The sequence below is a fragment of the Oreochromis aureus genome, linkage group 1, assembly GCF_013358895.1.
Source record: "Oreochromis aureus strain Israel breed Guangdong linkage group 1, ZZ_aureus, whole genome shotgun sequence".
Taxonomy (NCBI): Eukaryota; Metazoa; Chordata; class Actinopteri; order Cichliformes; family Cichlidae; genus Oreochromis; species Oreochromis aureus.
The window spans coordinates 22,720,588-22,747,797 of record NC_052942.1 but is presented as its reverse complement, the minus strand read 5'-3'; the positions used below and the strand labels follow the sequence as shown (position 1 = coordinate 22,747,797).

Here is a 27,210-nt window from a genome sequence, read left to right as displayed (position 1 = left end):
TGTGTCATTTAAAGGTGAACAACTCGTCATCCAGTTGTGCAGTGGTCTATAGATGAAAAGAGCCGCCGCTAATTAGCATCTCCTCTCAATTTAGACTGCACAACGCATGCTATTCTCACTCCTTCTTATACAGTTTGTTATAAGAGGGACTTTGTTTTGTTTTGTAAATGAAGAATGGTTTTATATATAAATCCAGGTGTAGCCTCAATGTCAGGTTTTTGTCGAAGGTCCCTGTGTCTCTCTCTTTTTCTTTTTTTTATTAATGCAGAATAATTATCTCGGAAATATAAGGTGAGATGGAACACTGCCCTTTATTGCTCTGTGCTCTGACGGGGGCCGTAGATTAAAAAACCAGGATAGAAATGGGGAAAGAGAAAAGACAATATTCAGGTATTGTTTGCATAGCGGTGAAAGAAAATGACTTGTAGCATGGGGAGTTGAATCATCTCCATATTAATGGCCAACTTGCTGAGGGAATAGAGGTGAGGATTTTCTGCGGTGCAAGAGGCAGAGAGCGGCGGGTGCATGAAGGTCCCGGCACTGTGAAGGTGAAAGGTTTCTGGGTGCTGGGGATCAGAAGAAACGGTGTTCGGCAAGAATCATTGAGTTTCACTATGCTGAGGAAATTGTCGACTGAGCTTAAGTTTAAAATGATTGGCAGACTCTGGCTGTTCCGGGCAAAGTGACAGTAAAGTTATATGACCTTGTTGGCATGGGCAGAATGGATAATAGGCTATGTTTTTTTATAACTGCTGCCTAAAACTGATGGCGAGAGAGGAGCTATGGTAATGGGAGAGGCTCTAGACATGATGTGGAGCTCGTCTCATTCCTCTCCTAAACACAAGAAACATTTTTCCTGTCTCCGACATCCTTACATACTGTTTACTGTAACTCACATTTTAGAATATGGATAACCTTTCACAAGGACAAAGATTAATGGCAGCTGTGATTGCACTCCTGCAAGAATTCAATGGCAGATGACCTGTTGTGGTTAATTTAGTCTGTGCTGTGTCAGTCACTCTGTCCGGCAGCCATCTTTTTTTTTTCTTTTTTTTTCCCCCTTGAAAGCACAACAAGGCTGTGATTGCTCCTGAGACTGGTGTAGTGTGCTGACAGCCCCTTTGCTGCTTGAATAATACAGTCCAGCTATGGGGGAAAGACAAGGTGCCAAAGTCCAATTCACTTACGGGACTCGACAGCACAAAAGCCTCTGGTTTACGGAAAAGGGGCATGAATTAATAATCACCTAATTGACTCTTAGTTTTTTTTTTTCTCTACTCTTGCTCTGGCTTTTGTGCTTTCAGACAAAAGCCCACTCTATGTATCTGTCAGAAGACGTTTGCTGCGGATGGGGGCACTGTGCCTAGAGACTGGGCAGAAGAGGTCAGGTTGGCAGGCAGACTCTCGGGTCACTGGCAGACGTGGACACTCTAGTTTTCTCTGTGTGAACAGGATGGACACTGATGATCTGAACGAACGCTGAGGTTGCATAAACGCACTGTAGTTTTAGGAGCTTTTAAAGCTTTTTACAGCTTTTAGAAGTTCCACCACAAGACATAGAGGGCCCAGTAATGAAGATGTAGCTCCACGACTGACTTTTTGTAATGACTGCAGTATTATCCTAGATGGAAATTTAGTTGGGGTTTTTTTTTCTGTGCTCCTATACCTACTATTTTAATACCACAAAGTAACACTAGACTTTACCTTCAACTGCCAGCTCCTTCTGACATCGGTAACATATCTCACCATGGACTGTAAATGCTCCATCGGGAGGCAATGTTTCGGTCATTAGTTCGGATCACCTGTTCACACTGCAGATACGTGTGTCACATGTGTGGGCTTCGGACAACAGTGTCCAATCTAACACGTCAGACTATACATGACCAAAAAAAAAAGTTTTATCTCTATTTCATACTAGTTTGTCAATGTTTCGCTCATTTTTTTTTTCATCACCCTTGAAGAGGAAAAAAATCTGATACAGTAGTTGGATGTTAGTCACGGTGCCCGTGAAGGTGTTGGGGTGTACTAGTCTTAAGAGAATGGTATTGATTTATGGAGTCCTAACTGGCCGTGACGAGAGACTGCATCACAGTAAGCCTCCCCTGCCCTCCATCTGTCCTGCTCTCACTTTTACACACTCATGAACATAAAGCACCTGAACTAGAAAGCGGCTGTGCTTTCAACATAAACTGCCACTTGTTTCACCACTCCGGTGCTAATTGAGCAATTAATGAAAGCAATGTGAAAGTGGAATTGACTTAGTTATGTTTGTCCTCTTAATGATAAGAGGGGGATGGATGCGTGATACTTTGTCCCTGCTTACTTGCTGTACTGTATGTATGTGCTTTGCTGCTAAGTTAACTGCTCTTAATGCTCGCGTGAGGTTTTTTTTTTTTCACACTTTCTAACTCTCCCTCAGTTAAAGAAGTTGGGTAATTCTCTGGGAATTTCAATTACATTATTATCTAAATTGTAAGAGTTGTTTTTATGTTTCTTTATCTGTCCTTGAGAAAAGTTATCTTGACGTATGAAAATTATGGTGGAATGCCAAGGAGCTGCCTATTGTATTAGGCCTTGGTGCAGAAATGGTGTTTATAAAATATGACATGCAGTGCTGTAGGAAATATAGATAGCTGTGTGTCCTTAAGGAAAAAGTATTACTATTAAATAAAATTATGAAGCCATTTCCTAAAATGTTGGGGTGCTGTGTAAAAAGGTTTATTTTAATTGAAAATAGTACAAAAGACAGTTTTTTAAAAATATTTTTATGCTTATTTAAAATTTGATGCCAGTGGGTTTGCTAAAAATATAGATAATTGAAATGTGAAGGTGACCGGAGACCATCACCCCCTTTTTTTTCTTCTTCTTTTTTCTCCTCGAGAGATGAGTTCAGGGGAAGTAGGAGTAGACTGAAGTGGAGTTGAGGATGAATTGGTGAGGACAGTGCCATGACTGAGAGGTTAATGTCAGGGAATGGGAGGTTCCTTTTGTTTAACATTCCCTTTGTTTATTGGCGGATGTGTTTAATAGGATTGACTGTGACTGGACCCTAATAGGGTCTCCTTTGCTGATCCCGGTGTCTCTGGGAGATCTTGCAGCCTGCTCTGGCCAAAACCAGGTCCCCCACTGGGTAATCAGCTCAACTGCCCTCGTCCTGATTGGAGCTGACATTTTAATGTCTGGAGCAGGAGCGTGGTCAGCCCTGCTTAACCTGACCCCCTGCCAAACTGACCCTCCCCTACCAATGCCCTCTGTTCTCAATTTGCCCTTCCAGGACTGTACAAATCAGGGCAAATTTAACTCTTTATGGGCTTGTTAGGGGTTCAGCAAGACAACTCCGATACTTTCACCATGAATTCTTTCCACTGGTGACAAAGTGGGGTGCGACTGCAGCTCCCCCTGTACAGGCTCTATGTGGATTTAGCTCCTCTCTGAGCCCACGCTAAACCGCTCGACTACAGTCGTGACTCTCTGTGCATCACCTCTAGTTTCTCCTTTCCTTCATGAAGTGAAGTAGTCTAAAGTGGTTTGCAGGCGATGTTGTGTGAGGCCTTGCTGTACAGAAATTGTATTTTGGTGATATTAGCGTTGTTTGCATTCAAAGTTTATATATGGATAGATAGGATTGCAGTGGAAATCACATGACATTTCTATACACCAACACGGAACAATCCAAAAACATACAATACATAAAAACATACAATACAGACAGACATTTTCATTGCGCCTTAGGGATGTTTTGGCGAGACTGTTTGGACCTATTTTTGTTGAGGGGAAAAAAAGGGCAATAGCACCGTGGAGATGGCAGCACTTTAAAAGAGGAGGAAAGCGGATGCCTGTCGCCACTCGCAATAGTGTTTGCTTTGCTCTTAACGCGGTCCCGATAAATGCATTCTAGACTTGGTAATGCAGTTCGCAACAATTTACTGTCTGTTGTTACTGTCTTTGTGTTTGGCTCGGAGGCATTTCCAAAACAACCAACAAGCCAACTTTGAACCAACATTCAAAGAATGCAGTAAGAAGAATTGCCAACCAATTCAGAATGGCTGTAGCACATTTTGTGAGCACCAAAGTGTAGTTTTATCTTGTAAACATACTTAGGTATGACTAATCATCAGTCTCATGCCGTCATTGTATCTAGCGGCAGGTTTTTTGTTTGGTTTTTTTTATCTTTGAAAGCTTTTTTGTTAAATGAGAGCTTGTTATCGTATGCATCTGAACTTTGGGCGTAGTATCAGGATTTTGTCAATGCTTTAAGAAAAGGTTTTCCAATGTTGCTGCTCCATTTTCCTCTTTGTCACAGACTAATCGCGCAACCTACAATGCACTGAAGACATTTGGTAGCAGAAATACAAAAAATCTTATTGGAACAAAACAGCTGATAAGATTTCCCGGCTTTGCCAAGCTGTAGAAATTGCTTGATTGAAATCTTCCATAAAATGGTGTGATCACTCCTTAAATACATTTTCATTTGAGGCAAAACTGTGACTTAATGGATAGGTACCTGAATTAAAACTCCCACCTCAGCTCTCTCTATGCAGTTTGTCTATGAAAGTGCAAAAAGTATAGTTTAAGCCAAAAAAAGATAAACGTGTTATTTTCTTGTTGCACTTGTTTTTTCACTATCCAAATATTGCAAAATTAAAGCCATATAATAAAAATCATACTATAATATATATTTTGCATTGCCTCAAATTTGATAGTCACATGTATGTTGCACATGAGCTCTCATGGACTGAAGCGTAATCACAGAAAGAGTCAATGTTTAGAGTAGTTTAATACTGATTTGGATCATCAGCCTTCTCTCTGTGGAAGAAAGACTTTGTATGTCTTGTCTCAGGTTTTGAACCTCATATGGACTGAAATTGTGGGGGTATGAAACCTAAATCTGCAACCTGCAGAAAGCTAATATTTTTATTAGCACTTTCCGGTGTTGTATAATATTCTTACAAGCCAACACTGAAGGAGACATTTATCGCTGAGCAGCAGCAGCAGCAGCAGCAGCAGATTTGAAAGACAAAATGTGAATAATTTTTGTTGTAACAACAACCCCTCTGCTCATTTACCATAAAATGCACTTATAGTATAATTAAAAACTCTCCTCCCTGTTTGCGTGTCTTTGTGAATGTGTCTCTCTTCAGCTTTGTCCGGCCACTTGGAACGGCACCAGTCAGGTTCCCCAATTCCTTCCAAAAGGCCCTCTTCACGGTCAGAGGCCTCAGATAGCCCACTCTCTTCGAAACGACCCAGGACAGCTGAGAAGGGTGCTGCGGAGCAGGTGAGAGTTCCACACCACAGTATTTTGTGAATATTGATGCCCTCAGATGTTCATAAAACTATTTTTCAGACTTTGAATTAGAGGTTTCTTGCTAAAGGTTATATCATCCTTAATTACCAAGCCCTCATTAAAGTCTAAAACTTGCACATCATTTAAAAAAAGTACAAAAATATACTGATAATTTTCAGTTGGTTATCTCACCAACCTCTTTTATATTATGCAGAAATTTTCTTTTCAAATATACTCAAAATTATATTAGGCTTCCTGCTGCAGTTGTGCTGCTAATTGTGTATAAGGTGGAAAATCAATATAGTATTTGACAGATGAGAGCACTTTGAAGTGGGTGCCAGGACTCAGTGGTGCTTGGTATTACACACTTGTCTGTGATCAGAGGGATCTGCCTGCTTCAGGGAAGAGGCCCCCACTCTATCCCTGATCCACCGCTTCTCTTCAAGCAGGCCCACCATGATCAGTGCACCCATTTCACCCCATTAACTCTTTGTGGATCTGTGTTTCCTCTCCTCTCGCCTCCCTGTCTCTCTTCCTCTGTTCTGTCTTTACTTTCACCCAGATGTACCAGTGCCCGTACTGCAAGTTTACCAACACGGATCTGAATCGCCTCAGAATGCACGTGATGACACAGCACTCTGTCCAGCCCATGTTACGTTGCCCGTTGTGCCAGGACATGCTCAACAACAAGATCCACCTGCAGTTTCACCTCACACATCTCCACAGCGTGGCACCCGACTGCGTTGATAAGCTCATTGCCACAGTGAGTTCTGTATTCGGTGTATTTTGCATGTGGTTGGACACAGCAGGGGTTTATTACCATGTCTCTCCTTGTTTCAGTAATCTTTATTTTTCCAGGTATATTGAAATTGGCTTCTCTTTTGTTAGGGTGGCATTCATTAGCTTGACTATAGGAGTGTTTTTTATTACTCTGGTCATTTAGCATTTAGCTCTGCCATAGCATTGGCATACAAGTTTACTACAGCAGCTGAGAAAAATAAGTGGATGAAAAAAAAATGTCCTTCCAACTTTCACAAGCTTTATTGCATGTATAGCACCTAATTTTATTCCAGTTTTCTATCCACACAGACCAATCTCTTGGAGTGTTATTATCTCCACATTCTTTTATACTTAGTGGTGAAGGCAAGAAAGCAACCACTAATCAAAGCTCTTGGTCGAGAGTATTGCTACCTACTTATATCATGGCCAGTCAGAGGACAAGCAGTGTCAGGTGAAGGACTGTGGTAAGGATTCATTATTGTCAAAAAGAATAGCAGCTCACTGCTAATGAATCCCCTTCCACTGAAATGCCTCTGTATCTGTGTCAGTCTTGCCCTCACTGCTCTAAATTGCGAGCACTCAGTCAACACAAAGAATGCTGTTAATTGTGTAATGGCTACAGGCAATCCCATTGGCTTGCTGCAAATCATCAAACCTTTTAAGATGCATACTTTTCTTCTGTTGTTTTTTTCTTTTCTTCTTCATTGTCTTAATGTACCCATCATCAGAAAGGCTTTTCCAGCTCTCTTCTAATCAAAGTCATCTGGGGAGGGGAGCTTGTAATCGGTTTTTGTGTTTTTTAATCATTTCAAGATGAGCGGGTCTCTTAGCTCGCAGTTCATTTATTAGTTCACTGACATTATTGCCATGTCTATGATCACCTGTGTGCCAGTCAAAACAAGGCCTTTTACAATTTGTGGTGAAACAAATGTGACACTGCTTAATCAAAATATAATGAACAGTCAAACCACTTCATGGAATTTTAATAAAACCAACTGAAATGTTGTTATTCACCACTAATCTGACTAAATTACAGCTTATGGAGTTCTTTTTGTTTTTGTTTTGTTTTGTTTTTTTAAGTGCAAGTGTGCACCCTCAGTAATATCAGAGAAAAGATTTGGCTGGTTTGTGCCATGAGCCCTGCGATCCTCACCTGCTGCAGTGCACTGGTACATAGTTTTGTACCTATGCAAAAATTTCCTCGCATCTTTTAATGCTCATCAAGGAGAAATAAAATTTTATTATCCCCGTTTTTATGTAAATCACTGAGCAAACCTTTTTTCTCTTCTATCTTGTGAAGCTAAATAGCTTGCTGGACAATCAGCGAATAAAACATTGCTCTGTCTGCTGCCTAACCATCTTCATCTCCCATCCAGAAAGTAAATGGCAAGCACATTAGTATGGTAGACGGCAGTATTTATTTCTTTTATAGAGGTAGTAATGTACTGAACCACTACAAGAAGAGATAGAACAGAGGTAATATAACACACATTAAAGCCAGCACCTTTTTATAACTAGTGAATGCAGATAGAAAGGTACTTTATCTTTTTCACATGTCTACTGAGAGGAGCCTGATTAATTTTGAAATAGGTGACTTTTATTTCTTGCCAAGCATGCATAATGATGCATTCACTCTAACAACCTTCATCCCTTCGTCCACTTATCGTCTTTCCTTTCCTTTCAGTTAATTTCCTTTCTTTTGCACGTCTGTCATGCTTTTCCCTGACATTCAGTGGATGGATGGATGGATGGATGGATGGATGGATGGATGGATGGATGTAAAGAGATGATAGATAGAAAACTATATGTATAATATATACATACTCCTCCAATCCTCCCTCTCTGATTTTATGTCTCATTTTCTGTCTGTGGAAGATAGGGGTAATGAAAATAATTGTGCTTCATTAATTCGGAGTCTGACTGGATGATAGCCATTTTGAACTATGTTTGGCAATTAGGCTGTCCAAATTAAAAGTGACCTTGGGATACTCTGCTCTTTCCTCTAATCGGCTAATGAAGCAGTTGTCTAGAAACAGTCCACTTTGTAATGTAAATTTTTTTTAAGCGTTTCCATGCTGGTTGCACTAATTTTCTATGTTTAATTTTTAAGAAATAAAGAGGTAACACAAACAAAGACGGGAATATTGTGGATGTCTTCTGGTAAATGTGTGACCACAGTTGTCATATAGTATTTGACTTTGGGATATAAAGGATTACACCAGACCTCAAATATCTTGTTGCTTCAGGGCAGATTCTGCTCTATTTCGATCTCACCCAGAGGTTATATGACATGCTACGGTACTTTCAGTTTTGTTCTCACTGTTATTAGAGGAGTAATTAGAAAGCATACAGAATATGTTCCGTGTATAGACCAACATTTATACTTGGGGCCCAGCAATATGCAAGATCCCTTTCCACTTTCGTGTCCCTTATGCAAGGCACCTTTAATTGGTATTACTTGAAAGAACTACCAATAAAAAGTCTTAATATAGAGGCAACACAGAAGGAAAAATGTGAGAGGTGATGTAAACTGAAATGCAACTCGTAGACTGAAGATTATTACTCTGTTTGTAAAGTTAATTGAAAAAAGGATGACAAAGGTAGAGTCTTATTACTAAATTAAACTCTCTGGAATATTGCTCAGTGGTGACCTGTTTAATGAGAATGTTTAATGAAGTGTCAGGTTTGGGGGTGATGAGGGGCAATCAGAGGGCGAAATATGAGCTAAGTTAGGGGAGAGCACCAAGAATAAACAGATGTTGTGCTATCAGTTACTCATGATTGACGATAACCCTCTGAGACCAGGGGGAACCAAGGTTCATCTTTCTACTTTATTAGTACGTGCTGTGTTTTGTTAAGTAATTAGCAAACAAAAACACTAGTACTCAAGAAATCTATCTCATTTCTTAAGGAATCACACAAAAGTAGCATTTCTTCTGTCATGGGGAATGTGTATGTGTATACGTATGTATGTAAGTAGCTAAGTAACGTCTTTGTGTGTCCTCTTGTTTGTGCCAGTATTCTTTCATGTAGTCGTTTAAAATAAGAGATGACATTACCTCACCTGTTTGCTCATTCCTTTACAACTGTTTTTCCAGGTGACGACAACTGAAGCACTACCAGCAAGCATGTTCATACCTGTGCCGAGTCCAGACAGAGAGCCGCAGAGCACCCCTCATGCTACATCCAACTCTAACGCTGAAGATACAAAGAAGCAAGCTGGTTAGTATCTGTTTGTTAAAAGCTATGTGTTCTGTAGTGAGCATATTAATGCACTTGGTATATATCAATGAGATTCAGCGACATTCTACAACCTTATACCTGTGTAGTTACACTTTGGAAAAGTCAGCTTTTATTGCATAGGCTGGAAAAAATTGTCATTTCACAATTTTGGCCTGCATTCACACCAACACATTATGAATGATTGTTGGTGTTTGCAGGTTTTGTAATTAGTCAGTGCGTGGCTTGTTTGTTTTTTTGGCACCTTTCCATGTCACTAACACACCGAGTGTCCTTTATTGATATTACTGGAAAAATTCCACTCAGCAAATGTGGAATCTGATGAATGGCTATCTTCTCTTGACTTATTTATTCACAGATGCATCAGATGCTGATCCAGAAAAAGGGGTGTCACTCCCTAGTGAAATAGCTGAAGCTCGCAAGTCACCTCTGGAAGATCAACAATCAGAACGGGAGGATGCCACAGGATTCCTGTGCTGGAAAAAAGGCTGCAATCAAGTGTTCAAGACCTCTAACTCCCTACAAATGCACTTCAATGAGGTTCACAACAAAAGGCACCAGTTGCCTGTTTCAGATCGGCATGTCTACAAGTACCGCTGCAACCAGTGTAGTCTGGCCTTCAAGACTGTGGAGAAATTACAACTCCATTCACAATATCATGTGATCAGGGCAGCCACCATGTGCTGTCTTTGCCAGCGAAGCTTCAGAACACTACAGGCGCTGAAGAAGCATTTAGAAACCAGCCACCTGGAACTGAGTGAAGCTGACATCCAGCAGCTGTATGGGGGATTATTGATGAATGGTGACATTATGGCAATGGGTGATCCAAGCCTTGGTGAAGAACATGGAAGTCTGGGAGAGGATGACAAAGATGGAGATGAAAGTGATCCAGAGGAAAAACAAAGCCCGACAGGCAGTGACTCTGGCTCACTGCAGGAAGATTCTGGATCTGAACCTAAACGTGCATTGCCATTCAGAAAGGGCCCTAACTTTACGATGGAGAAATTCCTAGATCCATCTCGTCCTTTTAAGTGCACTGTATGCAAAGAGTCTTTTACACAGAAGAACATCCTTCTGGTTCATTACAACTCTGTCTCCCACCTACACAAGGTGAAGAGGGCTCTTCAGGAGTCTACTACCGGTCAACCTGAGCCTACCAGCAGCCCTGACAACAAGCCATTCAAATGCAGCACTTGTAATGTGGCATATAGCCAGAGTTCAACTTTGGAAATCCACATGCGCTCTGTTCTACACCAGACCAAAGCTAGGGCAGCCAAACTTGAGGCAGCAGGGGGGATCACTAGCTCTGCAAGCGCTACTGGTTTAAGCAGTGGAGGATCCGGCATGAGCACATCAACATCGAGTCCAAGCCCAGCCAGCAACTCAAACACTAGCTCCACCAACCACAGCTCTTCTGGGAGTCAGGCAGCCCAGAATATTCTAGGAGGAAACCACACAAGCCAGACTCACAGCACTGAAAACCAGGGGAATTCCTCGATGAGCTGCCACTCCTCACCATCTGAGAACCACGAAGTGAAAAAGTCCAAATTTTCAGACATTCTCTCTGCAAGGGGGCAACAGCAACAGCAACAGCTTCAGCAGCAACAGCAATTGGCTCAGGCTCAAGCCCAAGCTCAAGCACAGCTTCAACAAGAGCTCCAGCAGCAAGCTGCTCTTCTACAATCGCAGCTGTTCAACCCAGCACTTCTGCAGCACTTCCCGATGACAACTGATGCACTTCTGCCTCTGCAGCAGCAGCAGTTGCTGTTTCCTTTCTATATCCCTGGAGCAGAATTTCAGCTAAATCCTGAGATCAACATCAGCAGCTCAGCACTTGGCTTAGCTGGATCCCCCAGCTCTTCTTTGCTTGAAGATCTTAAAAACTCAGCCCAACAGAGTTGCTTGCAGCAGCAATTGATGCACCACCACCTTCAGCAGCAACAGCAGCAGCAACAGCAACAACAACAACAGCAGCAGCAACAGCAGCAGCAACAACAATCACACTTGCAGGTTCAGAGCCAAATGGCGTTGCTGCAACAGAGTGCATCACTCCTCCAACAGGCTGAATTAAAGCAGAAACCTCCCTCCTCTCAGAATGACAAGGACAGAGAAATACAAAGGGAGAGGGATGCAAGCGAAAAAAATGAGGACTATGTAAATAAGGATTCTGCAGACAGCAAGCCAAAAGAAAGGGATAGTCAGCATATTTCAATAAACATAAACCATGATACTGGCTTGCCTCCACCAAGGATTGCTTCAGATGCTCGAGGAAATGCAACTAAAGCCCTGCTGGAAAATTTTGGGTTTGAGTTAGTAATTCAGTACAATGAAAATAAACAGAAAGCTCAGAAAAAGACAGCTGGACCTACTGGATCAAGTGGTCCAGGTGGAATAACAAGAGTCATAGATCCCATTGGGGGATTGGAGAAGCTGGAATGTGAAGCCTGTGGCAAGCTGTTTTCAAACATACTGATTCTGAAGAGTCACCAGGAGCATATCCACCAGGCTTTCTTTCCATTCCGATCCCTTGAGAGGTTTGCCAAGGAATACAGAGAACATTATGATAAGCTCTACCCACTGAGACCGCCTACACCAGAGGCTGCTCCAGCTCCACCACCTCCTCCTCCTCCACCCCCACCTCCTCCTCCACCCCAAAGAGCTCCCACACCAAATATACCTGTGTCTAATGCCTCACTCACACCTCCAACCGTGCCACCTCCACAGGCACCAGTTCCGATGACACAAATACCCATGCCAATGGATTTGCCACTCTTCTCCCCACTTATGATGCAGCCCATGTCTCTTCAGTCCCTGCCTACTCAGTTGCCTCCCCAGTTGCCGTCTGTTGAGCCAAGCCTGGCCTCAGACCTGGCCCAACTCTACCAACAGCAACTGACACCAGCCATGCTGCAGCAGAACAAGAGGCCACGGACACGCATCACCGACGACCAGCTTAGGGTCCTACGACAGTACTTTGATATCAACAATTCACCAAACGAGGACCAGATCAAAGAGATGGCAGACAAGTCAGGCCTTCCACAAAAAGTGATAAAGCACTGGTTCAGAAACACCCTTTTCAAAGAAAGGCAGCGCAACAAAGACTCGCCTTACAATTTCAACAATCCACCAACAACAACTCTGGAAGATACTAAAATTGATTCCAAACCTCCTTCTCCTGAACCTCAGAAACACGAATACTATGGAAGCAAGAGATCATCCAGGACTAGGTTTACTGACTACCAGCTAAGAGTTCTGCAAGATTTCTTTGATGCCAATGCTTATCCGAAAGATGATGAATTTGAACAGCTCTCAAACCTTTTGAGCCTCCCCACCCGTGTTATTGTTGTGTGGTTCCAAAATGCGCGTCAGAAAGCAAGGAAGAATTATGAAAATCAAGGTGATGGAGGGAAAGATGGTGAAAGAAGAGAACTGTCAAACGACCGATACATTCGCACATCTAACCTGAACTACCAGTGCAAGAAATGTAGTCTCGTTTTCCAGCGTATATTTGATTTAATAAAACACCAAAAGAAGCTGTGTTACAAAGATGAAGATGAGGATGGACAGTATGACAGCCAAAATGAGGATTCAATGGATCTTTCCCATGAATGTTACACTCCCTCTGGGTCTTCCTGTCACACCCCAATGCCCTCCTCTTCAAGTCTCTGCCCACTTCCACCCACGACTTCAGCATTCTCACACCTCCCTTCCACCGAGAAAGAGGAGGCATCACCAGCAACCACCTCAAACCTCTATGATGAGAAGCCCAAGCAGTTACCAGAAATAACCGCTGATCCGCGAGAAAACCAAATCTCCATTAAGCAGGAAATTGTGCACCAACCTCAATCTGAGGCACAACACCAGAGACCACAGAGAGAAGAGAAGATCCAAAATGTTTCTAAGCCCTCCAAGCATTCAACTCCTTCCTTTTCTCAGCAGCAACAGCAGAGTGGTCTGTCAGCCTCACAGACAAGCCAGCCTTCATCACAAAGCTCTCACATGGGCCTCAATCCACACTTGACCTCTGCCACACAACAACTGGCACAGCAGATGATCCCATACCAGTGTGAGCAGTGCAAAATTGGCTTCCCTTCCTTTGAGCACTGGCAGGAACACCAGCAATTACACTTCCTTTCTGTGCAAAATCAATTCATCCACCCGCAGTTCCTCGACCGTCCAATTGACATGCCTTTCATGCTTTTTGATCCTAGCAATCCTCTCCTGGCAACCCAGCTAATCTCTGGGATGCCACAAATTCCAAGCAGCTCTGCCACCTCTCCGTCCACCCCAACCTCCACTATGAACTCCCTGAAAAGGAAGTTAGAGGAGAAAGCTAGCACTAGTCCAGGAGAAAACGATAGCACAAATAGTGGAGAAGAGCCACAACGAGACAAGCGGCTTAGAACCACCATCACACCTGAACAGCTAGAGATCTTATATCAGAAGTATTTATTAGATTCTAATCCTACGCGTAAAATGCTTGACCACATTGCTGTTGAGGTGGGTTTGAAAAAGAGAGTTGTGCAAGTGTGGTTCCAGAATACCAGAGCCAGAGAGAGAAAAGGCCAGTTTAGAGCTGTTGGGCCAGCCCAAGCTCATCGTAGGTGTCCTTTTTGTCGAGCTCTTTTTAAAGCAAAGACTGCCCTTGAAGCACACATTCGCTCTCGTCACTGGCATGAAGCCAAACGTGCTGGATATAATTTAACTCTCAGCGGTATGTTACCTGAGCAGGAGAACCTGCAAATAAAAATGGATGCTCTTGATACATCAGGTTACTCCCAGCTACCCCCTACTACAAACAGTGATGGACAAAGCTCCTCCATGTCACCCGTGAACAAAGGCTTGGACTTGTCTCCAAGGGGTCTACTGAGCCCTTCGTCCATCAAAGTTGAAGGAATGGAAGACTTTGAGAGTGCCACCATGTCCTCTATGAACCTGAACTTTGATCAGAGCAAACTCGATAATGATGACTGCTCTTCTGTGAATACAGCCATTACAGACACAACCACAGGTGATGAGGCTAATGCTGATAATGACAGTGCTGATGCAAAGCACAGCCAAATTAGTGGCGATTACCTGTCTAAGTCTGGGGGCACCGCTCCCATCCTTGAAAATGATGACCAGATGTCCTCAGGGCTAGTAAGCCCTGCAACAAGCTTTTATGCTAAGGACTATGAAAATGAAAATATGATTGACCACAGTGAGACGTCCAGTCTGGCTGACCCCTGCTCACCAAGTCCTGGAGCCTCTGGTAGCAGGAGCCTTGAAGGTGGAGATAGACCTGGCCAAAAGCGCTTCCGAACCCAGATGACTAACCTCCAGCTGAAAGTGTTAAAATCCTGTTTTAACGACTACAGGACACCTACCATGCTGGAATGCGAGGTACTTGGCAATGAAATTGGACTGCCAAAGAGAGTGGTTCAGGTGTGGTTTCAAAATGCTCGTGCAAAGGAGAAAAAGGCAAAGCTCAATATGGCCAAGCACTTCGGAATAAATCAGACGTCTTACGAGGGGCCGAAGACTGAGTGCGCTTTGTGTGGTGTTAAATACAGCGCTCGCCTCTCTGTTCGTGATCACATTTTCTCCCAGCAACACATCTCTAAGGTGAAGGATACCATTGGCAGCCAGATCGATAAAGAGAAAGAGTACTTTGACCCAGCTACTGTCCGCCAACTTATGGCCCAGCAAGAAATGGACCGCATTAAGAAAGCCAATGAAGTTTTAGGATTGGCGCAGCAACAGGCCATGCAGCAGCAGGGGATGTTTGATAACCCTGCAATGCAGGCTTTAAATCTCCAGTCGGCCTATCCAAACCTGCAAGGCATCCCACCTGTCCTTTTACCAGGGGTTGGCAGCCCCTCTCTTTCCAGCTTTAACTCATCTAATTCAGGTACGTCACTATTTTTTTCACTACTAACATTTCAGGTTTAGAGTTGCAGATGGGTTTTCTCAACTGAACTAATTTAATAAATGATCATCCATTGCTGCAGGAAGTAGTGTGTATTTACAGGCATCAGATCTAACTATGAATCAGTCTTCCACATATATTCATTAACACTGATGCAAATATATATGACTTAATTTAATTGCCATTGTTGCCATTGTTGTGCTATTATGTACCCAACCTGTCTCAAATGCTAACACTTAAGCTTTAGACCAGAAAATACCACAAAGTACAAGGCATTGATTTTGTGATATTTGTAGTCATTTCACAAAGCTTTTTATGATTCACATAAAGATAATCGTTTGCCTCTTTTGCATCACCTTTCAGTATTGTTTAATTAATTAGTTTTGTTACAGCTGAATAATCTTTTAAAAAGGCACTGCACTACCATGAAATAAAAACCTATTAAGTCTTATTTTCTTGTCTGTATTTGACAAATTTCCAGCTTTAACTCCTCCAAAACCTTCAAACCTCCTGAACATGCCTGGTGCCAGTGTTCCCTCACCTAGCCTCCCCACGTCTGGATTGCCCAACAAGCCTCCCTCCTCATCGTCTCTCACTGCATCCAGCCCAGCCCAGACCAACACGTCTACTTCCCACTCAAACCCCACCTCCAACTCCACGTCCTCAACCAGTCAGTCGCGACCTGAACCCCCCAAAGAACGAGATGCTGAGAGAGTAAAAGAGAAGGAGAAGGCCAAGGAAAAGACAGACAAGCCCTCAACTCCATCATCAACTGGAAGCACCCCTGCCCCTTCCACTTCTGCTGCCAGCGCCAAAAAGGAGAAACCCGACACAGCTGTTCCTGCCACTTCTATGCCCACACCTGGAATGGAGTATGTGGTAGATCCTGCCCAGCTTCAGGCCCTCCAGGCTGCTTTGGCATCAGATCCCACAGCTCTCCTCACAAACCAGTTTCTACCCTACTTCATGCCTGGCTTTTCCCCATATTATACCCCTCAGATTCCTGGGGCTCTACAAGGGGGCTACCTGCAACCAATGTATGGTATGGAAAGTCTCTTCCCTTACAACCCAGCATTGTCACAAGCACTGATGGGCCTGTCTCCAGGGTCCCTACTGCAGCATTACCAGCAATATCAGCAGAGCTTGCAGGAGGCACTACAGCAGCAGCAGCGGCAGCTTCAGCAGATCCAGCAACCCAAGGCGAGCCAAACTTCAGTTCCCCCTCAAACCTTGGGGGATCGCAAAGATTCTGCCAAAGATTCAGCGAAATCAGAGGAGCAAAAGGGCAATCCACAAAGTGAACCTCCCACTTCCTCCTCGTCCTCTTCCTCCTCGTCCTCCTCCTCCTCTTCTCATACTACAGTACCCTCCGAGCAGAATGAGATGGATGGCAAAGCTGTGGACACCCATCTAGACCAGTATATCGTCCCCAAGGTGCAGTATAAACTGGCATGCCGCAAGTGTCAAGCTGTTTTCACCAAGGAAGAAGCGGCTATTACCCACCTTAAATCGAACTGCTTTTTCGGTCAGTCTGTGGCAAACCTGCAAGAGATGTTGCTGCGTGTCCCCGGTGGCGTAGGTGTAGGGGCTGGAAGTCTCTATGACTGCCTGGCTTGTGACACTACGTTGGATGGGGAGAAAGCACTCAGTCAACACCTAGAATCGGCATTGCACAAACACAGAACAATCAAGAGATCGGTCAGAAATGCCAAAGAGCACGCTACTAGTTTATTACCTCACTCTTCAGCCTGCTTCCCCAATCCTAACACCGCATCTACCTCGCAGTCTGCCACTCATCCCATCAGCAGCCCTCCTCCCCCGCCAACAACATCAGCCACCATGCCATCCTCTGCTGTCTCCTCATCTTTGTGCTCCTCCTCTACTACCCAACTCAACACCACAGCTGCCGGAAAACCCTGGCCCCAGGCCCCTTTCCCCAGAGCTTTAGCTGGGAAGCCCAATGCTAGTCCCTCCTCTTCTTCCTCCTCTTTTCCTCCAGTGTCCTCACCTTCAACGGTTACCTCAAGTTCATTGAGCACCTCAGGAGTTCAGACCTCGATACCAACAGACGTCTTTACCGACGAGTCTGACTCTGACAGCAGTCAGAAGTCAGCAAACAGGCTGGGCAGGACGGCGGAGGAGCCGCAGCAGCCTGGCTTTGTCAAAGACAGTAATAGTTGTAGTAGTAATCTTGCTAGTGTAGGAACAGACTCCATCAGATTGTAAAAGAGCTTTCAGTGATGGACGATATTTAAAAAAAACTCCCTAAAAGACAAAAAAAAAAAAATCCAAAAATTAAAAAAAACCATAAAAAGCAGCAATGTTAAAAATACATTAAAAGTATACAAACCAATTTCAGAAAAAGATGTGTAAAGACTAACTGCAATTCCAAAGCTTGTAACCAAAAATTTAAATGTTAGTGGATTGTTTTCCCATATCAACATGCTGGTTTTCATTTTTGTATTTCTTTGTTTTTCTTTTGTTTTTGTTTTAACTCAACCGAAGCGCACCGATCAGCCACAACATTAAAACCACCTGCATTAAATTGTGTATGTCCCCATTGTGCCAGCAAAATAGTTTATGACCCATCAGGGCACGGACACTTGACCCTTCGGTGTGTCCCGTGGTTTCTGGTACTGGGATGTCGGCTGCAGACTGGGATTGCGTTGAGGTCCAGGGAGGTTGAAGGAGGTTAACGCCTTAGGTTCTTTGTCGTGTTCCTTAATCCTGCTGTGCGGTTGGTCAAAATACCATCCGCATGAATGCCAAGGTTTCCCAGCATCACACTGTAACGAGGTGAACAATTTCTTTTTTTAATCACCTGTCAGTGTTTTTAATGTCGTGGCTAATCTGTGTACAGGCATACTAATATGTGAGAACAGAAAAAGATCGCTGCAGTTACGTTTTGGGTAATGGTGGAGGAATGCTGTACTGTATGGCAATGGACTGCCTCAAAGTTGACAGATGGCCCAAGAACCCTTTTGAAGAAATGCAAGTCAACGAGCTGTCCCTTTGTTTTGTAATAATTTCTACTTAATAGCACAGCCACAAAAAGCCAGTATGTACTGTATGGGAGAATAGTCTATCAGTTTTCTTGCTATTTAAGCATTCAGATACCAATGGCTTGCAAAAGTGAAAGAATAATGTAATGTCTATTTTATTCTCAGGTCAACAGCTCACAGATGTTTTTCTGTTACAGAAATTCATGTTTTCACGTTGTGTTTCCAACAGGAGATGAGCATTATTATTGTTTCCTTTCTGAACTTGATTTACTAATAGAAAGTTTAAGTTGAATTAAATCTTGATAAGGCATTGTTTCTGGGCATTCAAATAGGGTCAAACGATTTGCTGATTTCAATATCAGAATTCCTTTCAAAGTGGGGAAGTTACAGTCTCGATTATCCCATACAAGGAAAGCATTGCAGATGTGATAACGGGCGATGAATAGTTTTAATTAAAAAAGAAAAAAGAAAAAAAAGAATCAGCCTTCTGTATTTATGATAGATACAAGCATTTTTGGTGTTAAGTAGAATGTTGCATTGGAAACGAATTTAAACAGTATGGTAGGTTGGAGGGAAAAAAAACCTTTATGTACATTTAGCTTTTGTATTGTCCAATTTTATGACACTTCATTTGATGTTGTCTTGGTCATTCCGATAGTCTAGATTATGGACAGGTAATTTATCGAAACTTTATTTCTGTCTTATTCTTAACTTCTTGGGAAACGTGAACCCAAATGCCCCTCCTGACAAGGCAGGATCCTCTTTTAGCATTATTTAAATTTTATGATTTGGTTGGTATTGCTCTAACCAAAATGAAAAAGATAATGGGTGAAATATTGAAAGTTTTATTTAATTTAATTTTTGTGTTACCTTTGTGCACTTATCACTGTCTGACTCCTATTTTTCACTCTTCGTTTTCCTCTCTCAGCACTTATTTTTCTCTCTCGCTCTCCTGTGTTTGTAGATATGTATACAAAGCAGGTCTTTTGTTCTTCATGTAGTGTGGCTACGGTCTTTTTTTTTTTTTTTTTTTTGACATTTTTGTTGTCATAAGTGAAAATGAAAAAGAATACTAATAATAATTCTCACGCTTTAAGACAAAAAGAAAATCCAAAGACTAAACACTTTCACCATTGGTGCATAAAGATGAGAAAAGAGGGTTCTTTATACTTGAGAATTTGTTGCTGTTTTTAGAGGAAAGAAACAAAGTTTTAAAAGATAAAGGAGTACGCATCAGAGTTGCCGATTCTGCTTCTTTGCAAGCAAACAGGTGGCTTTTTTACGTAAATACCAAAAACCAAAAAGGGCCCTTGTCCTTGCATTGTGGAGTAGCACCGTTACAGAGCCATTGCAGTTTGTAAGATAGAGGTTATTAATCTTTGTTTGACTTTTGTCACATTCAAATGTCAATTTTTTTAAGAAAATGTATAAGGTCTGGTCTTCAAGGACATACGTTTTGCTGCTAATGTAGAATTTTGAGGAAAAAAAAAAAGAGTACCTAGATGCATGCTCATTTTGCTTTTGGCTAAGCTTTAAAACAAACAATAAACCAATTTCTTGCCTCTGCAACACCTTTTTTTTTTTCTTGTTGCAAAAACGGAACTTTGAAGACTGTGAATATATGTTCCAAAGGACATTTTGCCGATTTTCTTTTTTTTGAATAGACCAATGTTTAAAGCCAATGATCTATAACGTTTGTAAAGAACAGTGCATTCCAAATATCACAATGGATTTTTCTTAAGCAAGGACTGATCCTGTTTCATTTGATTGCTTTTAATTGTCACAATCTATTTTTTCCTCATTTTTGAAGTGACTGTAAACTGTTGTGTACATTTTTTGCATCATTGGTTGCTGAAGAAAGCGACCCCCATATGTCATTTTGTGCTGGCATGGAACGTTGCTGAAAATCCCTCCATCCAGTCAAGGTTGTTGCTCACTTGTTAAGCAAGTAATAGTGGTTACCAAAAAATGTATATAATACATCTGGTACTGATGCGTCTCATAGGTTTAGTAACATTTATACCAGTCGACCTACAACTAGTCTCAGAGGGGAATAACGGCCGTTTTGCTGAGGTGTTGTCGCTCAGTCACTTGTTGCATGTGTCTGCAGGGTGCCACTTCCACACATAGATTACAGGTAGAGACATCTTCATTCCAAAGCATTATGTCTGGAAAAAGTAGGAGGTTATTTTTGAAGATGTCTCTTGTTTTCAAATTGTTAGGATGTTTTCATGTCCAAAGAAGTCACTTACTTCATTTTGTTGCAATGGAAATGGATGTGCGTAGGTACCGCGCCCTTCTCCCTTATGATATGAACACATCATTTCAATTTTTCTTTTTTTTTTAAACCAAAACCAAGACATATTTAAATTTGTGGAGAACTACTTTTTTGGCCACTATTGTATAGTCAATATATTTTGCCCTAATGACTAAAAAGGCACAATCGCAAAGGTGTTTAAAAATGCTACATCTTGTAGAGAAATGGTATTTGGTGTTAATACTACAGCATGCTGTTGGAAGTCAGTAGATCTGGTCTGCAAGCTTGCTACTTCTCAAGTCCAGTTCCCTGAAATACTGTTCACGTGTGCTTTCTTGTGTTGGAAAAGAAAACAATCCCTAAGTTGTACAGTTTTTCCTCAAAATATGTTTGCTTTATTTTATTTTTCAGATAATGTCAGACATGTATTATTTTCTTAGAAGTATTTTATTTTATTTTCCGTGTATTACTTTTTTATCATAAATTAACACTAGCTTTAAATTGAATTGCTGAAACTGAGAGACAAAAACAAAACTTATGACCTGGCCACTTTATATTCATTGTCTCAATGATACTTTTTGCTCTTTTTTTCCAAAGTGTAATCTTTTGGGCTCTTTTGTGGAAGACACAGTTGAGGTCTTCACATTAGATTCAGCCAGCATGTACTCTGTATGGGTTTGTGTGTTTGTGTAAGTGTGCGTTGTACGTTTGTGCGCGTGTATGTGCGTGCGTTTCATAAGAGCCAGCATCAATTCAATTTTTTTTTTCTTCTTCTTTGCCTTTAATTATTATTATTTTTTGGGTTATATGTTACTCACCAAAACAAGCTGAACCACGAAGCTGGATTGTGAATAACTGAAATTCAGAAAATCAAATTTAAAAGATAACGATTGGAAATGAGAATGATGATACCGAAGCACTGAGCAGTTTTTACTTTGATTGAATATATGAATGTGGCCAAAGCTTTATGCAGTTGAAACACAAAGGAAAAAAAAAACGTGCCCCGGATAAGTGTATATTTTATTGCGGCACACAATGCTATTGTGGATACAGGGATCCACCTCCTTACATTTGGGATACTTGATTTTAATGGACAATTACAAGAGAGGGATAAAGACAAGGTCTTGCTGTAGAGGTCATCTTTTGCCCACTGTGAAAACGAAAGTGTACCTGTATACAGATATAGATATATTTAAAACCAAGACATCAACTGTTTTTTTTTTAATTTGTTTGTTTGTTTTTTGAGATGAAGAAGGAATAAAAAGAAATGATAAAGGACTCTGGGAAGCTTTGGAGATCTTGTTAGGAGGACAAGAGAGGCTCTGGGCACACAAAACTGGGCATGGGAGCCAAAGCTAGGCTCAAAACAGCTTTAAAAACCACCTCCTTATTTGATTACTGACAACTCTGTAATGCGAATGGACTCTGGAACCAATGGACGTGTGTCACACACAGAGGAAAGTCTTTAGAGGAAACTGAACTTAAGTGGCTCCAGCTGCCTCTTTCTCCTTTCTGTCTGTCCTTTATTTCTCCAGCTCTGCCTCCGCTTCTGCTCTTTGATGGACATTTTCCAAATTTCAGGACAGGATGGACAGAGATGCTTGCTTCATATCTTCCAGTTCATGTTGCTACCCGTTTCATTTCCCCGTGCTTGTCTCCGGTTGACAAGTAAAGCTCTCCAGTCAAATGGCGGCTCACCCCTCTCTCTGTTGGTTACATTATCTAAACAGAGAAATTAACAACACAGAGAGGGGATGGGTTCTCAAAGCTGTCATTCTTAAAGAGGCAGTTACACTAAGAAAAAGAAAAAAAAAAAGCATATTAACCAAAATTAACAACCAAACTAACAACCAAACAACCATTTGCTCCAACTTCAAAGATGAACTGTTACTTGGAGCTCTCTGTTCCTTTTGTGACTTCTGGTGCCACAATGTTTTTTTATCCTTTTATTTTTTTTTTCTTTTTTGTTTTTTTTTCTTTTTGTTTCCTTGAATTACTCCTCCTTCGAGCCTCATAAGCATGGCTCTGTGGCTCCAGGCAGCCCATCTGAGGGTAGAAAAAAACAGCCTTGCAATGTACAAAAAAGAGCAAGTTAAACCAAAAATGTTGTTCTTGATGTCTTTTCTATACTGTAGTCTTGTTAGCTTTTTTGTTACTGTAATTATATGAAGATTTCCAAACTGTACCAAATTACATGGAAACTAACATACATACAACCACATGGAACTTCAGACTTTTAAAGAAACTTTTGTCACAAAAACTTGTTGTCCTAGTTAAGTTGATTGTAGATGGTAATTGAATATACTCCTTTGAAAATATTTCATCAAGTATGTTTCTTGCTCATTGTGATACATTAAAAAAGTATGAGCATAAAAACGCACTCGTTTGGTCTCCTTTCTGATTGTTGTGGGATTTGATTGCTTTGCTTTCAGCGGACTGCTGTTCGGCAGACCTCGGCACAAGGTTGCAAACAATTTTCATTTTCTCTTGTGTACTGAAAAGATTTATGCATCCCTTAAAATACAGACTTTTTGTTGTTTAAGAGACCATATGGATTAGATATTAGCATGAATTTCATTAAAACATAATCATCTCCTTTTGATCCCTTTTACACCAAATGACCAAAGTTTCAGTTATTTCAATAACTGTGTGTGCGTGTGGGTGGATGTTACTAATTTAAAAGTGCCATCTAACCCTAAAGGATAAATCCACAAAAAAATCCCAAACATTAGGAGAAATGAACTTCAAATGCCTTTTGTAGAAGCCTTTTGTTTTTTACATGTTGTATTCTGTTTATTATTGTACTATTACTGTAGGGTCTTTACTTTACAATGTACCTTTAAGCGGCTGTTGTGATTTAGCGCCATATAAATAGAACTGAATTTATAGACATTGACCAGCAACAAAAGAACCTCAAATGTATTCTCATATTCATATTTGCAGTAATGAGCATCATCAAAAAGAGTTAAAGATTAATATTTCTGTTCAGCCACTCATTCACAATTTATATAGTGCCAAATCACAATAACTCGTTGTAATAATAGTACAATAATAAACACAATACAAAATGTATGTATTCAGAGAAAACCCCAACAATCAGATGACCCCTATGAGCAAGCACTTTAGTGACAGTAGGAAGGGAAAACTCCCTTTTAACAGGACGAAACCTCCAGCAGAACCAGGCTCAGGGAGGGGCGGGGTGACTTATAAAGAAACATTCAATGCATCATGGGAATCCCCCAGCAGCCTAGACCTATTGCAGTGTAACCAAGGGATGATTCAGGGTCACCTGATCCAGCCTTTCCTTTTTTGATAAAGCATATAGTTAAGTTTTAAACCTAATCTTAAAAGTAGAGATGCTGTCTGTCTGCCGAATCCCAACTTGAAGCTAGTTCCACAGAAGAGGGGCCTGAAAGCTGAAGGCTCTGCCTCCCATTCTACTTTTAAATACTCTAGGAACCACAAGTAAGCCAGCAGTCTGAGAGCAAAGTGCTCTAATGGGGTAATACGGTAGTAGAAGGTCATTAAGATAACATGGGGCCTGATTATTCAAGACCTTGTCTGTATTCATTGATTACATGTACAAACACACTGCATTTAGCACAAACTACAATGAAAGGCATCAGTGAATGATTCGCCACTGATGTTGATGAATGAAGTGATTGAAATACTGTTAACAGGCCTATGACATTAATCAGATGCTTCTACATATCACTGCAGTTTTATTATGCATAGTTTTATAAGGCAGTAGGCAAAGATAAAAAAGGTGCAACATCTGAGGCCTTGCCATTATACTGTCATATACACAACATTATAGTCAAGTGGACACATTATAAGAGTTTCACTATAGGTTTAACACTCAGTTCTATCTTGTGAAATAAAGCCTATTTTTTAATACAACATACATTTTCCTTATGAATTTAATTTTAGTTCTGCAAATATTGAGTCATTTTACTCCCCACTGACTAAAACAGGCGCCTTCTCTGAAAAGTTTTAATGTGAGCAAAATGGACGCGAACCTGTTGACGTCAACTATGCAACAGTTTGTTTTTCAGCGAGTGTCTCGTAGAGTAGTTAGCCAGCACAGCAGTGTTTTAAATTATAGTGTTCTATATTGTGCGTTCTTGTTTTGAATAATAATTGGTCTGGAGGGGAACTACACTCTTGCACCTTATGTCTGGCTTTAGAAAATCGAGACAAGGATCGGAGACTTTGGCCAGTCACACATCTTGTCTGACCAGATCAGGTGAGTAGTAAAAAGAAAAAAAAGTCTTCACAGAAAATAACATATGCGCCTTCAGAGTCAAGTATGAATCCATGTGTGTAAAGATAAAAGTCAGCAGTGTCTGTGGGTGATTATCTGGTGGGAGGGGCTTAGAAAAGATGAGAAAAGAAAGAGAGGAGCTTGTTGTAAGCATTATTCATGAATTATTAATTATTATAGTTCTCTATGATAGATTAACTTATCAAATAATAACCTCTACAACATTTTTATGCTCATTTCTGCATTTGTCATCTCATGTTTTCTGCTTTTTTTTTAAGCTGCATGATGTTTTTCCTAATTTTGCCACATAGTACACAGTATATTTTCTGACCCAGTATCTGTATTATATCGTCTTTTATCCTGTTAAAGTTGTAGCTTTATAAAGTTTCCCATCCTCCTTTTTAATCTCTTGCACCTTTTGAACCATTTAATTTTCAGCCTTTTCCCTTTCCCCATGTTAGCTTGGACTACTTTCAACGAAAGTTCAACTGTTTGAACTTTTAACTTGTTTCCAGGTGGTACAACTGAGTCCTGTGCTTTTATGAGTCTTGAGAGCAAACACATTGTGCAAGACTAGGCCCACTAAGAATACTTGTGGATATTCTGTATCAGCATATGAGCCGTGGATACATGAGCTGACATTTGTTATATCACACAAACAACCGAATTTAGACTCGGCAGCTAATATTCACAGCACTGCAGCTTATTTACCTGCCCAACAAATAAAAACTAAATTTCTCTTCCCTTTTCAATTTCTGCAACATATGATTTAAAAAAAAAAGAAAAAAGAAAGGCACAGTACTGAATGTGAGTGAAGTTGGCTGGGCGGGGATACTTCAGGAAGCCTGGGAAATTGGGACATTCCCAAAGAAGGCAGAGACAAGCTCTACTGTTTCAGGAAAGCTAAATTCTCAGCCAACAGAAACAAAGGCGCTACAATGATAAGCAACACTTGAGAGCCTCCACGCATGTGTTAGGTCAACATGTAGCAGTCAGTAAGGCATTTCTGACCGTAGCTCTAAAATTATCTGAGTTATAATTCTTATATCTTTCCAGTTTTTAATTAATTAATATTTTGAGTGATCTTGTCAGATTACTTTAGCCACTGAAAATCAGTGTGCCCACGCATTATATTAAGACTTGCTGTCGGGATTGTTAGTGCTCCAACCTAATTAGTGCGTGTTAAGTTACAACTGTGAACTTCTTCCTAATTAGAGGTGGCTCTGTGCTGCTAATGTGATCAGCCAATCAAGCCCAGAAATGTTTCCGAGATGCTCTGTAAGTAACGAGAATGAATGCAAGAGAAAACTGTTTTTAAATTATATCTATCAGTTAATTATGCATCAGAATTTGCATTTGTATGCCTGAAATAGTGTCTTCATGACAATGGCTCTGACAAATGTACATAAAGTGTTTTTCATGAACACCAAAATAAAAATAAAAAAATTCATTCATTCACTGAAAGCCCCTTTTTTTAGTCAGTAGTGAACAGTGGATTGCTACTAGCATTGTGCTCATCAACGACTGTTTGATGAGCAAATCAGTGCAGACTCTGATGGAAACAGTCTCATATTTTTATGCAAATTTTGCCACCTTGGCAATGAATTTAAGGCATCACACTGAGTTGAAGCATCCAGCCAGGAAATACCTGCCAGTGATAGATAATAGCAAGAAATTATTACCAAAGGGCAAGGCCATGAGCAAACAGTTCCTACTGAGCTAAATTACATCTGTGAACTGATCTGTTTTAAGCTGTCCAGCTTAGTGATTCTATAGTTCTAGTATAATTCATTTATACTAGAACCAAGTGGCAATGGTTCTGCTGTGTGGATGGTTAGTGCAGGTTCTTCTGAAGAGGATCTCAAAGCAGCTCATTTAAGACTGTCAGGAGTTCATTCTTGGGATTCTGACCTTGAAACTGTAAAATGCAGCTACTTTAGTTTAATGCAAACTGTGTTAAATGAAATTTTAGGCAACACTGTAGAAGGTCAAGTACTTTCTGTAACATGTTTCCAAAATTAACAAATAATATTTCACATTTACCTCTGAACTGCTAAATGGCTCAGACAGAATAACTAAATTGCTTTTTATACATTAAACATATTCTCAAAAACATTGTTAAAAACCTGCCTCTTCTTTGGGGGGAAAATAAATTCTAAGGAGAATCAAACCTCTAAAGTACGTTAAAAGACGAGGACATCCTGTAGCAGCAACAGGCGCGATTCATTGGCCATGTTGAGCCAATTAACACGCAAGGGCACATCTCGAATGAATTAAAAACACCCTAATCCGATCAGTGTGAAAAGCAAGGCCATTTCCTTCACAGCCCTGGACCAGATGGCACTCACACTCAGTTGCTGCATTGAAACAGGCCAGGCCCAGTCACACAGTGTGAAATTGGGTTAGCGCCTGATTCTAACATAGGCCCTGGGCAATGTGAGCTCGGAAACCCACTCTCGCCTGGCCCTAAGG

At 41.1% G+C, this 27,210-nt stretch overlaps 1 protein-coding gene across 2 annotated transcripts in view; it reads left to right on the top strand.

Annotated features, from left to right (window-relative positions):
• The window catches only part of zfhx3 (zinc finger homeobox 3), a 136,401-nt gene extending 113,551 nt beyond the window's left edge, over positions 1-22,850 (top strand). For both annotated transcript variants that reach the window (XM_039610654.1, XM_031758066.2), the window contains exons 7-11: positions 5,142-5,278; positions 5,850-6,050; positions 9,166-9,289; positions 9,666-15,197; positions 15,697-22,850. In XM_039610654.1, coding sequence (XP_039466588.1) covers positions 5,142-5,278; positions 5,850-6,050; positions 9,166-9,289; positions 9,666-15,197; positions 15,697-17,441 — 7,739 coding nt within the window. In that variant the 3' untranslated portion in view covers positions 17,442-22,850. The remainder of the gene's footprint in view (positions 1-5,141; positions 5,279-5,849; positions 6,051-9,165; positions 9,290-9,665; positions 15,198-15,696) is intronic.
• The last annotated feature ends 4,360 nt before the right edge of the window (positions 22,851-27,210 follow it).